We start from the raw sequence: 16,502 nt of genomic DNA, 5'->3' as shown, positions 1-16,502 counted from the left end.
TTTCTTATGTGATTGCAGCTTACGTTTCTGCAAGGCTTTCTGTAGTCATACTGGCAGAAGATTGGTGCCACACGTTCTGGGGGAAAAAACTACAACTGAGGCTAGAGACGTCGTGCGTCCTAGATATAACATCCGGTGACGTTGACCATCGACGGAGGCCCTCGGTGGACAGCGTATCGACGTCATCGACGCAGGGCGCCTACGCCGAAAGTTTTCCGAAGCAGCACAGCTGTAGTAATTACTGTCAGAGTTGTGGAATACATCGGAGGAACATCCCATCGAAAGAATGTTACCAGGTAAGATGAGTAACTTGTTCTTCTAGATCCAGTGCTTATTGCTGATTGGCTCATATCCCATGTCTGCAGTTTGTTTTCTTACATTGCTCGGTATGAGATCCGTTTTGTCTCCTTTGTGGGTTGTTTTCCTAGTTATCCGTCATTGACTAGTTCTCTAGATCTTTGGTATCTTGATACTTAATGTGTTGGGTGCAGGTCACTGTTTGCATATTTCATTTTCTTTCTTCTCAATTCTGCTGTCTCAATCCTTCATTGGTTGGCTCTTCGGAGCTTTGATACTGTCTCGTTCTTTGGTTGGATCTTTTGCATGGGTTGGTTTCATTTGTGGTGTCTCGTTCACTGCTTGGTTTCAAGTCTGTGGTCTTTCTTCTCACTTTGTTTTTATATATTTCATGTTTATGGTGTCTATCTTTCATTGGTCCGTTTCAGAAGCATTGTGCATAGATCCTTCATTGGTGTTTCTTCAGCTCTCTGGCACCTGTCTCCTCCTTCGGTTGGTCTCAGATCTGCGGTGACTGGATCCTTCATTAGTTGGTTTCGTATCTATGGAGTTTGTCTCCTCAATGATTTGGTGTTTTGGCTTTGTGGTGTCTGGTATCTTCACTGGTTGGTTAATCAGACCTTTGGTACAAGTTGCCTTGTTCTGGTTGATTTCATATCTGACGTGTCTGGAACTTTTACTCGGTTGGTTCTGGTTTGTGTCTTTTGTTCAGCTGTGGTTCATAGGTTGCTGAAATTGGGTTCATGGATGGCCTTTGTTTCGATCCCAGGACTGTGATCAATAGATCTTGCCTCTCTATTGAGTTTGCTTGCTCCTCGGACCTGGGCCCCTGGAACTGAGTCACTGACACTACCTGATCACTTGCTACCTCCTGTCCATTGGAATGGATTGTGCCCCTGCATGTATTCCTCATTTTATGAGATCTTCATTTCCAGCTTCAACTGCTTCGGAAAAGAAAAATCTCTCGGCAGAGGGCACTGTGCGTCGATGTCCCTCGAAGGCTTCCATCTCTGCTGACTTAATCGTCGAGTACATGTACCGTACGCAGCACCCGTTGGCTTCAGTTCAGTTTTTCTCCATATGCGATTGCTTTGAGAATTATGATGCCCTTCAGTTTTGCAAATGACCTTGCCTTCAGCTCCGAATACTCAGAAGATGGGCATCAAAAAGTGCCACCAAGATGTCCATCACGGACTTGCAGAAGATATGCATCTGGTGGCTGGACGTCGAGCATGTAACAGACTGTCGATCCTGTCAGTCTGACATGTAAGGCCTTAAAAGAGCGCAAAGCTAAACATTTGGGGGGTAGATTTGTCCCCAAATCCCTGTCCACTCCATCGAAATTTGGGTCATCCCACGAATCAAGAGATTCCTCTCCTCACTAAGAAAGATCAAAAAAAGCTATCCCACTCGAGCAGACACCCCTCGTCATCGAAGAGAAGGCATAGATCACCACCTTCTTCCTCAGATGAAAGGCGCATAGTCTGCCCGACTAAGTCCTCCTCAAAAGAGGAGTGGGAACTCTTTAGGAAGAAAATGTGCAACATTTTTGAGGATCAGGCTCGTCCTCTTCGAAACGTAAGAAAATTGGCCATGCTACGGTCGATGACGAGCATGAGGCCCTCGAGCCCGGGTGATAAGCCTAGGACTACTCGAGTCTTCAAGTACTCGACGAGTTGAGAAATCTTTGAAGAAACAATCGAGAGTCAAGTCCTTCGAAGCACAAGACCAAAGTCAAGCCGTCGACGCTGATAGAAAAAACATTGACGCTGACTGTACATTCTTCGACACCTTTAACACAAAAAAGCCAGGATTTTTTTAGATCCTTAACATCTATATACGAGGGCTATGAAACGTCACATGGTACCCCTCCATGTAGTCTCCAGTTGGATACTCCTAGTATCCCAAAAAATACCAATGTGCCTGAATGTTTCATTTCAGAATAAACCGGGGTTATGGAGTTACATGACACCCTGACAGCTTGTGGGGTAGGCACCTCCCCAGAACTAGACTTTGGGAAACTTGACCCGGGTGATTATGGGGATGCATCATACAGAAGTCTAAGGTCCAGAGTGGTGGAATTCCTGGTAGTACAAGATACATATTGAACAAAGGTCCTCAATCTGACCCTATATTGCCATTCCATGTGGCACTTCAAAAAACTGTTGCAGCAAACTGAGAGGCTCCAGAGTCCAGCCTTGCAGTAAACAAAAATCTGACAAAAATAATACAGGCCATCCAGTAGCGACCCTGGCTACCTGTGAATACATCCAACTCCGGAAAGCCTTGTAGTACATGCAGCTACATCTGCCTTCAAGCAAGCTGCGTATCTAGCCATACCCCCTGATAGGGATGACAAACACATTGACTCTTGGGCAATGAAAGTCTTTTCTGCTAGCAGTATGGCTCTAAAGCCTGCGAATTCTACATGTGCCCTTGCAAAGTTCACATTCACCCTGTGGGACTAAATAGCAATGGTGGCTGATCACATTGCTGTTGGTGAGGAAAGCCACAGCTTCGTGAACCTGATAAGGGATGGCAAGGAGGCCATGTGTGAGTCCCTGCAATTAGGTCTGGACACGGCTGACTGTGTCAGCAGGGCAATGGCGGCAAGCACTGCCATACGCTGATTTGCCTGGTTGACAAAAGCATTGAAAAGCTGCAGACTTCAAAGGCGGCAGCCAGGTCCTTAAGTGCTGCAGTCAGGCAGCCACAGCCTTTTCACCCCAGGGGACCATCTTGGAATGGTAGCTCTTTTCGCTACTACTCAGTTGGAAGAGCGAGAGGACAGGTTGGTTAAAGAGGACCGAGAAGATTCCCTCGTGGAGGACGAGGAAGAGGTGCAAAGCCTGCCCTAGCAGAAGTGTCTTTACCATCAGCTGCTACTTCAGCCGCCTCAAAACCTCTCTGAGGTCTTAACTCGTGACACCCCGGTGGAATGCAGACTATCGCAAAATCTGAAAGAATGGCGAGGTATTACTTTGCATGGGCACTGGAAACAGTAGCCCTGGGTTACTGCCTCCTTTTATTCAGAGGCCTCTGGATCATCCACTGTGAAACCATTTGCTTAATGTTCCAGATCCATTCCTGTTGCAGGAAATGTTGACCCTGCTAGAGAAAGGTGCTATAGAGCCAGTACCTATGATGGAGAGGAACATAGGATGGTATTCTCCCTATTTCCTAATCCCCAAGTAGGACGGAGGACTGAGACCTATCTTGGATTTGAGATAGTTGAACACGTTCCTCAGGAAGGAAAAGTTCAAGATGGTTCCACTTTCTCAGATCCTTCAGGCCCTCCAGGATTGGATGGTGTCGTTGGACCGTCAGGGTGCTTACTTTCATGTGCCGATACGTCACAAGCACAGGAAGTACCTGAGGTTCGCAATTGGCGGCTCTCATTATCAGTTTCAGGTCCTGCCATTCAGGTTGACCTCCACCCCTAGGGTTTTCACCAAGTTAATGGCACTGGTGACAGCAAGTCTCGGGAGAGGGGAGGGATTCACGTCTACCCCTACCTGGACGATTGGCTGATCAGGGCATGTTCACCCGAACAGGCCCAGGAACATCTGTTTTACCTGCCACTCCCTCCACCTACGGGACTTCTCCCTCAATTACAAGAAGTTCCACATGATACCATCTCAGAGACTCCAGTTTATTGGAGCAGTCCTGGCTGCATCCTTGGGAAAAGCCTCGCCACTCGAGGTGAGGGCTCAAGACATTTTGCAGATGGCCACCAAGTTTGACTGCCCAGCGTCTTCTGGCCTTGATATTTTTGAGGTTGCTCGGCCTCATGGCATGCTGCATTTCTCTGGTGCCAGAGACTCGCCTGAGAATGAGATCCCTTCAAGGGGCTCTCAGAACACAGTGGTCCCAATTCTCATGCAGGATGTCAGACCTCCTTCCGATTCTGAGCAGTCTCACAGGACCTTCTGTGGTGGGCCTGCCAGGACAACATTCTGAAAGGAGAACCTTTTTGGCAACCATGGCCAGAGATCACAGTAGTGACGGGAAGCCTCACTCACGGGGTTGGGAGCCCACGCCAACTATCTGACAATCAGCAGTTGTTGGTCTGCATCGGAGTCCAAACTGCACATCAACCTTTTGGAGCTGAGGGCAGTCAGACTAGCACTGAAGACCTTTCTGCTTTCTGTACAGGGAAAGAATGTCATGATAATGACGGACAACACACTGGCCATGTACTACCTCAATAATAGAGGAGGCGTAGGATCACTACCACTGTGCAGAGAAGCAATGCAGTTGTGGTTCTGGGCAATTCAAGAAGGAATCTCTCTATCGGCAGTTCACCTAGCCGGAGAGAAGAACACGACGGTGGATTCTCTGAGAAGACAGAGCAGTCTCCCACAAGTGGGAACTAGCCCAGGAAGTCCTTCAAAAGATCTTCACCTTTAGGGGGACCCCCTCAATTGGATCTGTTCATGACCAGTGTCAACCAGAAGTGCAAACTGTTTTGCTCCAGGGAATTTCCTCCAAGTGGTGGAGCTCTAGGGGACGCATTAGTAGTGGACTGGGAGTTTCCACTCCTGTACGCGTTTCCCCCAGTCCCCGTCATTCCTCACGTGATCAGTAGGTTGAACGTTTGGGAAATTCATGATCCTAATTGCCCTGGATTGGGCCACGAGGACGTGGTACTGCACTTTCTGGACATGTCCATCTGCCTCCCAATAGGTCTTCCACAAAGAGAGGACCTGATCTCGCATTCTCCATCCAGAGGTCAAGACACTCAGCCTTCACACATGGTTTCTGAGAGGCTGAGGTACAAGGATCAGGACCTTCCGGATGACGTAATGGAGATTCTGCTTTCGGCCGGAAGGCCAGCAACAAAATCATTATACCGCTCCCGTTGGAACAAGTTCTGCAGCTGGTGTAGAGAAAATGAAGTGGGCCTTTTTCAGTGCGATACTCCTACGCTGTTATCTTTTTTACTACATTTGGCAAATCTGGGGCTCCAGATTGGAACAATCAAGGGTTATCTAGTAGTGCTTTCCATATTCAAGCGCACCTCGGAAGAGGCATCCTACTTCAAAATACCCGTAACTGAATTTCTTAAAGGGCTCACACATGTTTCCTTCTACACCATTCCAAATGCCAACTTGGGACGTTAACTTGGTTTTAAGATTTTTGACTTAAAAACCTTTCGAGCCACTCCATTCCTGCCCTTTAAGGCTGCTAACTTACAAAACCATTTTGTTAGTAGCGATAACATCAGCCCGCAGGGTGAGTGAGTTGCAGGCATTATTCTGTAAACCTTGAAAAACGTTTTTCTACCGAAGATTGTATCGGATTACCATTTAACACAGAACATTGTGCTTCTGGCCTTCTATCCTCCCCCCTCATCCTGGCAAGGAAGAGGAAAGATTTCATAGACTTAATCCAAGGAGAGCTCTAAGCTTTTAGATCTGAAGGATGGCAACGCTGCAACAGCACAACCAACTTTTCATCGGTTATAGAGGGCACAAACTAGGTCTGCCAGTTACCACTCTATCCAGATGGATCATACTGGCTATTTCGGATGGCTACAGACTAGCTGGGAAAGATCCCCAGAAGGTTTAAGGGCTCATTCCACTAGGGGCATGGCAACTACCTCTGCCCTTCAGAGGAGTCCCGATAAAGAATATCTGCGAGGCAGCTACCTGGTCCACTATCCACACATTCACAAAACATTATTGGTTAGACACCTCTCACAATAAAGGAAGATTTGGGAAGGCAGTTCTGTGCTCCATTCTGGACAAACATCAACTCTCACATTTTTACTCACTCCACCAAAAGACCCTAATACTGCTTTGGGTGTCTATCATAAAATGAGGAATACGTGCGAGGACACAATCCATTCGTAGAATAAATTACTTCCCCCTGGTAACGTTCTTTTGACTGGATGCCCCTCCCACATTTTCCTCATCGCCCTCCCAGCCTACCCCACTGTAGAATTTCCCATGCTGTTACAGTTTTCGTTCCTTCAAGGCCCAGTTCGGTAATTCCCGTGCTTTTGCAGGTATTTCTGCTAAAGGGGAAAAAACAGAACTGAAGCAAACGGTCGCTGCTCGTGCTATATATGCCTTCAATGACCTCCTTGAGAGGGAGGCCTTTGAGGGACATCGAATCGACGCACAGCACACTCTGCTGAAAATAAATAAATTCCGAAGCAGCTGAAGCTGGATAACGTATATCTAAGATGAGGCATATGTGGCAGGAACATCCAGTCAAAAAAACGTTACCAGGGCTAAGTAACTTGTTCTTCTGTCTGGTTTGTGCCCCGACAAGCAGATCCCTAGCTCATACTTGCACCCATCAGGTCCTCTGTGCTATGTTGTTCAAGTGTTGTCAACATGCTAACAGACTAACATGATCGATCTGCTAAACAATATGCTGCTGTTTGGGCAAGGCAGGTAGGAGTTCTTAACCCAAAAGCCAACTCTTGATGGATCTTCTGAAACTGTAGTGGTGTTCATATTGTTTGTGTGATATCGTCTTAGATCTTGGCTTCAATATGCTGTCTTTACGGCTGTTTATATTTTGGTTCCTGGCTCGGAAGTGTTCATGCAAATCTCTCACTAGTTATTTGCTTGCAGATAGCCATTGCCTCTGCGTGCCCTCTCTTGATTTGATTTGTTTTTCCCAGATCAGAAAGGGGTTATACTGATTTCCTTTCTCGATCTTCATACATGCTCAAAAGGTTGTCTCTGCTAAACTCTTTGCTGCCTTCTTCCCGCTGTCCATTGGTTTTTAAGTTGGCCACATGAGCATTACTCTCCGGTTCCCACAATGGTTGATTGTTAATGCAGCTCTTGTTTTGGGCTAAAATGAGATTTCGCTTCTTGTGATGTCCTTTCTCCAGGTGGTTCTTTGTGGGGGCCTCTGACTGTCTTTTCTGTTGTTCGATGGGGATTATGAATCGCTGCGCCCTTTTGTGGTTACATCCCAATGTTATGTGGCTCTGGTTCTCTTTCAGTTGAAGATGTTCTCTTCTAGCTTGCGTGTGCAGTGTCTGCATCTCCTGGTGGCTTGGTTAGCAGGTTGCTCTGATCCGGACTTTCAGACCCTGCAAGGCCGGCAAGGTTGCTTCTTTACTGAGTTCTGCAGTGTCTCTAATTGTCAGCACTGTTTCTTCTTCCACAGATGGAACATGAAAATGCTGCAGTGCTGCAAGTGTGGCCAGTGGTTTCACGAGGCTTGTACCCAGTGTCTGAGTAAACCGCTACTCTACGGTGACAGGTGATACTTAATAAGATGTCTACAATATGTCCTGCTCTGTGCATTTTCTTTCTGGTGTATCCACATGTAGATATCTGAAGTGTGTGTGTGTGTGTTGCAATAGCTCTCAAGATTGTGCTCTGTGTGTCTGTCTAAACGTATGGGTCATGTCTTTGTGTGAGATTCCGTCATTTGTGCTTTGCAGTTTTTGGAAATTTGTGCAAAAGGAATTCCCAGAGGCAAAGTTGTAAGCCAGTTTGACTTGATCTACCTTTCACTGATGAAATAAATATAGGACAAAATTAGTGTTAAGCCATTTAAACACCACTCAATTTGGGTTTCTTTCAGTCTAACTGACACACGAGGAGGGATATACGGAAAGATGGAAAATGTGTTCACATGGAACAGGAGTTTGTCTTTAAGTGCAACCCATATGTGGCTCTGCATTTGACAAAGGCTGTAATGGAGCTCATGTTACTGAGCAGACTTGGTACTCATTTTATTGAATCCTCCTGTGATTTAAATGTATGAATAACCTGTTGCACACAGATCTCCACTGTTAGGGAGAAGGTTACTTTCTTGTGCCAATTCCCCTCAACCTGAGAGACCCCCAGCACTTTTGCTGGACTTCTGTTTTTTTTTTCTTTTTATTTTTTCTTTCTTTTTGCTTCATTATCCTGAGTAGTGGAACCTTTTACCACTTGCTTGTTCTTTTTTCTCTGAGATGCATATTTCTATGCTTACTATGCTGCTGTAATTCTTTTTTATTTTAATGGACTTATGCTTTCCTCCAAGTATTTAACTACGGGCACATGTAATGGATTAATACAGCACCCTATGTGCTGTGTTGCAGGGGAGTCCCTTGTTCTGTTTCTTTTTGTGGGATCAGCCCACACCACCTTGTGTGGAGTGCTGGGGGGCTACACTGTAACTCAACCTAAATGGCTGGTGGCAGTGGATACATTTTTCTACCATTTTTGTTAAGTTACTTGCAGGCTGTTTTCACAGCTGCAGTACAGAACCTATGGGTGACAATTTTCCCAAAATGGCCCGGTCTTCTTTTATCACCAGTTTTAGTTTGTTTCTTCTTGGCACTTCTTCACACATTCCAGGTGGGGGTGGGTCTTCTTTGAGTTTTGCCTTGGGCGGGTTCCCTTTGTGAAGCCTGCCAAGGCTCCAGTGTGTCTGCTGAGGCAGGAAGTGTGGGAGGAGCCCGAAACCTTGCTGGCTTTTGTCTGAGTGTATGCCTGGCTGGAACCAGTTTGACCTGGGCAGCTGGCTGTCCTGCAAGGACAGCCACCCCCAGGTGATTAACAGGTCAATAGGACTGAATCAATGGGTTCCTGCATAAAATGCAAGACTTTTGGAACAGAGGCTAAGTCGACCACTGGAACTGAAGCTCCGAAGAAGACGACCAGAGATGCCTGAAGCACCTCCAGTAACTGCAGCAGCACCACCGAAGTACCGCTGCTGTCCTTAGCCTGTTTTTGAATCGACAGGGAAGCGCCGCCAGACTGCCTCCTCTGGGACGGTGGGCAGAACCAGCCTCAAGATGCTCTTCATTTTGAGATGTCCTGCGAACTTCCCAGGCTACAGAATTCCAATACTTGGGTACCTCTGTCATGCACCAGCGTCCACAACGTTGGTCGTTATGGCAACGCTGGAGGCTGCGTAATCCCTTACGCATACATCATATGTCATACCAAGATGACTGACTTCTTTCTCACAAATCAGAATTACCACATCATGAAGTCGTCACTGACGTGCCGAACGCTGATCCAGAAGAAGGACTAAATGCAGACAGAGGCAAGAGAACACTGCGTTGCAAAGACTCAGTAAGTCTACTTTGACGCTCAGTTTTATTTTTCATTATCCTTTTTGTCTTCTCTAGTAGCATTCCTGAACTCTGTCTGAGTCTTTTAGTTGCCTTTCTTCCTTCTATCCGGCTGTTGTCGGTATTTCAACTGTTTTATTGCTGCCTACTTGTGAATCCACGTCCTGCAAACCTCATGCACTGCTTCATTCCCTTCATCTATCCCCATTCCTGGTGTGTCCATTTTCTTGGGAAATGTCCTTTTTGCTGCGTCTTCCTCCAGTACCACTGCAATTGAGATGATCATCCTGATCCCAGCATCCATGTGGCCGCATCCTCCAAACTCAATTCAAGGACCTTGGCTACAGCAAAATTAAACTGCAAGGTTTTTCCCCTAACTGTGTTTTTCCTTTCTTGGCTCATTGCTGGAGCACCCACCTCACTTTCGCCCGTTTGTCTTGTGATAGGATCGGTGTGTTTTTTGGCTTATGCTACACATGCCAAAGGTATCTGCCCATCAAAGGAAGAAGTGGTACGTGATTCAGTCTATGCATGCATGCATGATAACCTCGACCACTTTGAAGTGCATTGTCTTGCCATTGACTAATCTCCCTGGAACTTTGGTGGCATCTGTGTGGACCTCCAGAAGCGCAAATCCTCTCGTCGGAGTCCCCTCACCAGAGTGCAGGACCGACAAACCAAGAAAATTCCAACCGGCAGTGATGGTTGTCTACTGTTGCTGAGAAAAAGGTGCCAAAATCACGAACCAATGCAAGAGTATGACGATTTCTGTACTGGCGAGTACCTCTCTAGACTACTGCAGGATCCCATCCAGGGTCCCCCACCCCCTTTCGTCACCACGACCAAGGACTAGGAGACGGGGTTTGCAGCTGTGCATCCAGATGCATCATCTTCACTCTTCAGGTACTATAGGGCTCTGGCTGTTTCTACTGTTCGCGTGTTCACCCATTTCCAGTCATCCAGCCCTAACAGCCTCCACCCCTACAGGAATGCTTCTCCTAAGCTGGTTTCCTAACGGTAAATCTTCCGACTCCCTTGGCTTGGGCATTGCTTGTTTCCCTCCACCTTGAACTGAAGTCCTCCTTTCTAGTTGGGGAAAAGACTGCCTAAACCTACAAGAGTTGTTACTGTATTACCTACCTGTGATTGTTGCTCTTTACAGTCTTGACTTGACTTATAACCTAATAATGCAGTTAATTTAAATAAGTGTGTTTTTTTTACCAGACTGATATCACTCCGTGTGTGGATAGGAAAAGCACATTACAATTTTCTCACCTGCTTTTATTTTCCATATTATCCTAAATGTACATTTGATGTTGCTAGTTGATACAATATACATTTAGTTTATAACTGCCTTCTGTATATACAAAATTAATCACTATTTTTGATATAACTACAAGTGTGTAAGTGTTTCTTTGGGTGTATGTTCTGATTTCTGTGTAGTGACTTACAGCTCACATTCCTCCTTCTAAGAGAAGCCTGGCTGTTCTGCCACTCTACCAACCTTCTTTAGTACAGGCTGATCTATATTATAGTTTAGTTTATTTAATTTCAAAAAAGATTTCAAGCTTTGTATATACAACAGTTACATGTACATATACATAAAGACAATCAAATTAATTAAAATTGATTTAAAAGAAACATTTTTAGAGCTTTGGATAAACCTCGATTCTAGCTGCTACAACAGTTAACCTAAACATTGTAAAATATCAACAATTCTCAAGTAAAATTTCACTATAAAATAAACAAGATTTGAGTCATCTCCTTTCATAACATTTTGTCATATTATAGCTGCTGTTTCAATGTGAATCTGGTTATCATAAGATTTCAAGTACTTGGTTCTCAACTCATGTAAACTTTCACAGCACATTACCAGGTGGTATAGAGACTCTGACTACGCAGCCACATAATCTTCATTCTCTGCTACATCGACTAATGCCTAGCCGAGACCCTTTCATCTCAAGTGTTTTGGAATTATTGAACTTCATTAGCAGGGAGGATCTAAAAAGTAGTGGACTTGGAAAAGCTTTAATATATTTCGTTACATTCTCTTTCTGAATATAGTATTGCCAGTAGCTGCCCCTATGCACTTTGGTTGCTAAACAAACCATGTGGCTCTCATTACTGTATACTGCCAGTTTCATTTTAAGCCACCTGTTTAACATACCCAACAGGACAATGTGTGAAGCTACAGCAAATCCAACTTTCGATGATGCCTGAGGTACCCATCGTTGAACATTTTTCTATTCTCAAAATGGTTTGCATATGTGTAACAACGATTGTACCATTAGCTATCTTCATTAAATTGGCATAGCACATCATTGATCTCCTCAAATACTCTGCTCGAATACATTTCATATTGAATTCTAGATAGAGGTATTCTACTGAAAAGGTGGTAGGAAGGCGCATACGTTTTCTTACTATGGTTGCCTTAAGTTTCACTAAACGAGATAGGTACTTGTGACCCCATACCTCAATTGCATACATTACCATGGCTCTGATCTTTGCTATATACATCAACAACACTGCATGCGCAGAGTAACCTACATTTCTGCCTACAAAAGCACTGATGGCTTTAGCGGACACTAGACAGCGTGATTTTATTGACATCCATTGCCTCTCCCAGTTTAATTTGCTGCTGTTCACAATCCCCAAATATTTGTAGCTGGATACTTGTTCCAAATTAACCTTTTTCATATGCTATACATGTGTTTTGGTGGATTCTTTACAGGGAACACAATTATTTTCCTCTTATCTGCATTCATTGTTAACCCATTGTCGCCAGAATAGTCGGCCAATGCATCCAGTAACTTCTGTAGGCCAGATGGCATATGATCAAGCAATAGCCGGTCGACGGCGTATGCAAACCATCCTATGCATTTTCCTGGGCAAGTGGATTGGATCTCAAATGCAACTTCCATGTCGGCCAAATATAGGTTAAACGGGGTTGCTGCCACAATGCAACCCTACGTAACTCCACAACTAATTGGTATTATAGCAGACCGTTTCCCCCTTGCATCCAACCGTAATCTCACCGAAGTATCAGAATAAATCAACATCTTGAGGAGACCCTTAGGGATGTTCCAAGAATTTAACTTAAGCCACAAACGATTCCTCAGCACTGAATTAAACTCGGCAGAGAAATCAATTAGGGCACAATAAACATTCAGATTTCGTCATTTCCATGAATATTCAATACCCGATGTTAACACAATTAAATTATGGGTTGTGCTGGATTTTGCCCTCAAGCCAGTTTGGTTCGAGGGCAGAATATTATTGCTTTTTATCCAATTGTTAAGTTCTAATAATAATACTCTAGCTAGTATTTTCGAAGGGATATCAAGCATTGCCAACATTCTAAAGTTATTTGGATTGGGCCAGGATCCTTTTTAAACAGGGTCAGGATGTTGCTCACATTCCATGACCCTGGATTTCTATTTTATTACACCTATATCAACGAACAGCATGTGGAGGGCAGTGGCCCACAAATCAGGTTCCAACTTTAGTAGTTTTATTATATGAACCATCAGGCCCCGCCGCTCTAGAATTTTGAAGCTGTTCAGTTATTGATGCTATATCTAGAACAGAGGCTTTACATGTCCATATCTTTGTAGACAATGGGTATACTTTGCTAGTTTTTTCAATACGACCCAATGTTGATTTTATATGGCTACCCCATGTCTCTTCTGAGATACAATTTATTGTTACATCTCTTTTTTTTTGTTATTCCTAATTACATCCCATATCTTGGCAGAGTTGTTAGAGTAGGCTAATGGAACGTTCTCTTGCCACCGCTCGTATCTCACGAGTCAATTGATGCTGCTTTAACCAACGACGATAGCCATTCTTAAAGGATTTTACTCTGGTTGTATTGAAGGCCGCATCAAGCCCTACCCTTGCACCACATACAACTTCAGCTATTTCACAGCGTACTCTTTTTTTTTAAAATACTGATTGCGTTATCAATATGTGTTATTAACTATGTGTTTATTTGATCTTTCAATTTACAGACTTATATACTCCATCTGCCTTAACTTCTCTTTGTATGACCTCCATCTCTGAAAATTGTCACAAGCATTTTCCCACCATTATTTGCTACTAATTGCCCTTCCCTTATACATTTGGGGAGACCCGTTTTAACAACCAAGTTAGCATGTTCCAAATTTTTAGTATACCACTGTATTCTATTTTTGTCCTCATTAACATAGTTATGGCCATATTTATCATAAACGTCTGAAAGTCCACTCCTATTAGGCAAAAGTAATAGTATGCACAATGGGAAATGATCACTTTCATCCCTGCATACTAAACCCATACCTTTTATGTAACCAAGGCCTTTATTATTGGCAAATGCATAATCTAGAGTAGAGGCAGATCGACCTACCACCCTTGTAGGAGCCATGCATGTATCACTTAACGTGTTACCGTTTAACATTTTGAGACCATTAGAGACCAATATATTATGCCATATTTTCCCCTGTCTATTATTTACCATCTATTTGGGCGAAGAGTTTTTTAAACTAGCAGACAATCGATTAAAAGATTCTAAAGTGATCTTCGAGTTGAAATCTCCAACCGACCATATGGCAAATTTGTGGCTATACTTAGCAAAAATTTAATTCACCACTTTTACATTTAGTTTTGTCTGTACCATATTAGGGGGAATCATAGATGTTAACTATTATTTCTTCTTTTAAATACGACAACTTAGCTGCCAACACAATTGCTGTGGATTCTACTAGCATTTTCACTTCCCATAGGAATTTCACTGTTCTTAATAGACCGCCTTTTAGGACGTCCTAATTTCCCTTGTGTAGCTGCTTGATGTACTGAGCTCTGCCCACCATATAGAACTTTGTCCTTAAGCCAATTTCTTGCAAGCCAACAATCGTGAAGCTTCCAAACATGGATATAAGCCCTTCTTCTGCAAACAAATGGGTTTGACCCCTACTATTCCAGCTAAACAAAAAAACAGATCAACTTTTCCCTTCTATAAAATGTTGCTTAAATGCAACTGGGAGCCACTGCCAATAACCTGTTTCTGTGACTCCGTTTGGTCACTGCTAGATTTTGTACTCATGGGCACAGATGATGCCATATTCTTGCTACCCGTCTATGTTCCCAGGGTACTCAACAGCACTGGTTATGGGTATTGGTTTCAAACACCCCACTTTCGCATTCTTATGCAATTCATCGCTTTGTACCATCATAGTAGGACGTGATTTTGGTGAGGGGATTGTGACAAGACTACAGTTATATCCCAAGCGCAATATATCTTCAAATTTCATACCATAATTAAGAAGAAAATCAGTATTGAAGCATATATTTTATATATACTCGCCCGCTATTTCAGCCTGATCCACTAGTTTTATGTCATGAGTCTTAATTGATCTTAAAGGGACTATGGAGTGAAAAATTTCGAAAACAGTTGATCTATTCAGAGGCCATTGGTTCTTCTCTTTAAATATTAAATGTAGTTATAATGCATTCACTAGTTTAATGTTAATTTGGGGGATCACACTCGCTCGGTCTTACAGGTACACCAACAACAATCTTTCATCTCTCCGGTACTGGATTTGATGTTCCAAATACCAGTTAATGTGCTCTGTTTCTTTACATGAACGTTTGCTTGTTCCATGTTTTCCACCACAGCCGCTAACACTTTCGAAGCAGCAGGAGTAATATTTGTAGAATGCGACATAGGCACATTATTTTCCTCCACACTAATATTTGTTTAAATCTGAGGCATTACTTCTATTACAGACTTATCCAAAAAGGGATTCACACAGGAATCACCAATACCAGACCTAAGTCTTCATTTTCTTTTAGCCTCACCTTTTACATTTTTCCTCAGTTTAATTTTATTGCTATACATGAAGGCATAGTTTGCTGCTGAAGACGATTTCTTTGGCACAGCCACTTGTTTCTTGCTTACTCCACACTTACATAGTTTTACCTTTTTCGTTAACAACTTTTTGCTTTCTTCGTTTTGTTGAATTCGATCTTGGCATACTAGTGCCACGTTCACATACCACCCTTCGCCCAAATTTCACGCTTTTATGTTTTGGAAGTGATTGTACGTCCAGTTTTACCTCTAAACGTGAGCATCTCGCCAGAAGTTCTGTCAACAAGTTCTCAAAAGCATTGAACATCTCGCTTTGTCATTCTATTATCACCAATGCTTATATTCTTACTTTCACTAGGATCGTGTATTGCCTTAGTCAAAAATTCCTCAATATGGTTAGACTTCTGTGACGTTACACCTTCATCTGATAAAAAGACGCCACTAATTTTCCCATGAATATTCCCATCTTTCATACCACCACCTACTGACTCAGAGGGATCATCATGGCTACTGCTAAAGGAGACGTTTTTATATCTGCTCGGGGAGTAGAAGACTCTCAAGATGATGTTGTCATGTTGTTACCAAGATGCTCCACACCATACTCCTCCAGCTCACAACAGGGAAGATCTATATTTGCTATTGCTGACAGGCCGCTTTCGATATATATTAGAAGTCGGTGCCCTAAAACCAAGGGATTGTGTAGAGTCCAATCCCAATTAATCTTTAGAAAAGCTTACCGAACACCCACTTGGAATACATTAGCTACCGAGCTATCGTACAACAAGAAAGTGCAGCTATCTCTCGTAGCAAGGGTCTGGTTTAATGCACAAACCAAGAGGTTCTGAAGAATTCCAGTTTCACGCCGATGTTCATTCTATGCACTGAACTTAATTCTGGAATTGATTGTGGATACACTGCTAGTGCAGTGTAACACCAGTTTTAACAAGTTAGAAGAGTTTTCCCATCAGCTGACTTGATCTAGGTTTTGATTAAGGATGGGCGCTTCCTATTTTTGAGGCTGCCAGATCTGCATTTTGATGATGAGCACATGAAATTTATAATTTTTGATTAAACTGAATGGACTCCCCAGAAAGGGGAGAATTCCACACCTGGCATATGATGCTGTGATGTTGGGGATCTGGTTTCACCCTTTCCATCAGCCTTTGATGAAAGGCATGTTGACCATTGAAGGTAGCCAGCCTGCCCACTCTACACGGCATACATTCAAGGGTGATAGGTCAGCAGGGAAAAGGTTCCATTGCGTAAAAATAGCCCCGGTTTGGCTGAAATAAAAATGTCAGGCATATAACTGGAGCT

The 16,502-nt window shown here is 43.6% G+C and overlaps 1 protein-coding gene across 7 annotated transcripts in view; it reads left to right on the top strand.

The window, feature by feature from the left end:
* Positions 1–16,502, top strand: part of PHF1 (PHD finger protein 1) — a 706,671-nt gene that overhangs the window by 180,744 nt on the left and 509,425 nt on the right. For all 7 annotated transcript variants that reach the window (XR_011283212.1, XM_069635206.1, XM_069635209.1 and 4 more), the window contains exon 7: positions 7,432–7,527. Coding sequence is in view for 6 of the 7 variants with exons in the window: in XM_069635206.1 (XP_069491307.1) it covers positions 7,432–7,527 (96 nt within the window). In the remaining variant the exon portion in view is untranslated. The remainder of the gene's footprint in view (positions 1–7,431; positions 7,528–16,502) is intronic.

Source organism: Ambystoma mexicanum, chromosome 13 (assembly GCF_040938575.1).
Source record: "Ambystoma mexicanum isolate Mex_15411 chromosome 13, UKY_AmexF1_1, whole genome shotgun sequence".
Classification (NCBI taxonomy): domain Eukaryota; kingdom Metazoa; phylum Chordata; class Amphibia; order Caudata; family Ambystomatidae; genus Ambystoma; species Ambystoma mexicanum.
The sequence above is the reverse complement of the archived record's forward strand: the minus strand, read 5'-3'. Positions and strand labels throughout refer to the sequence as shown.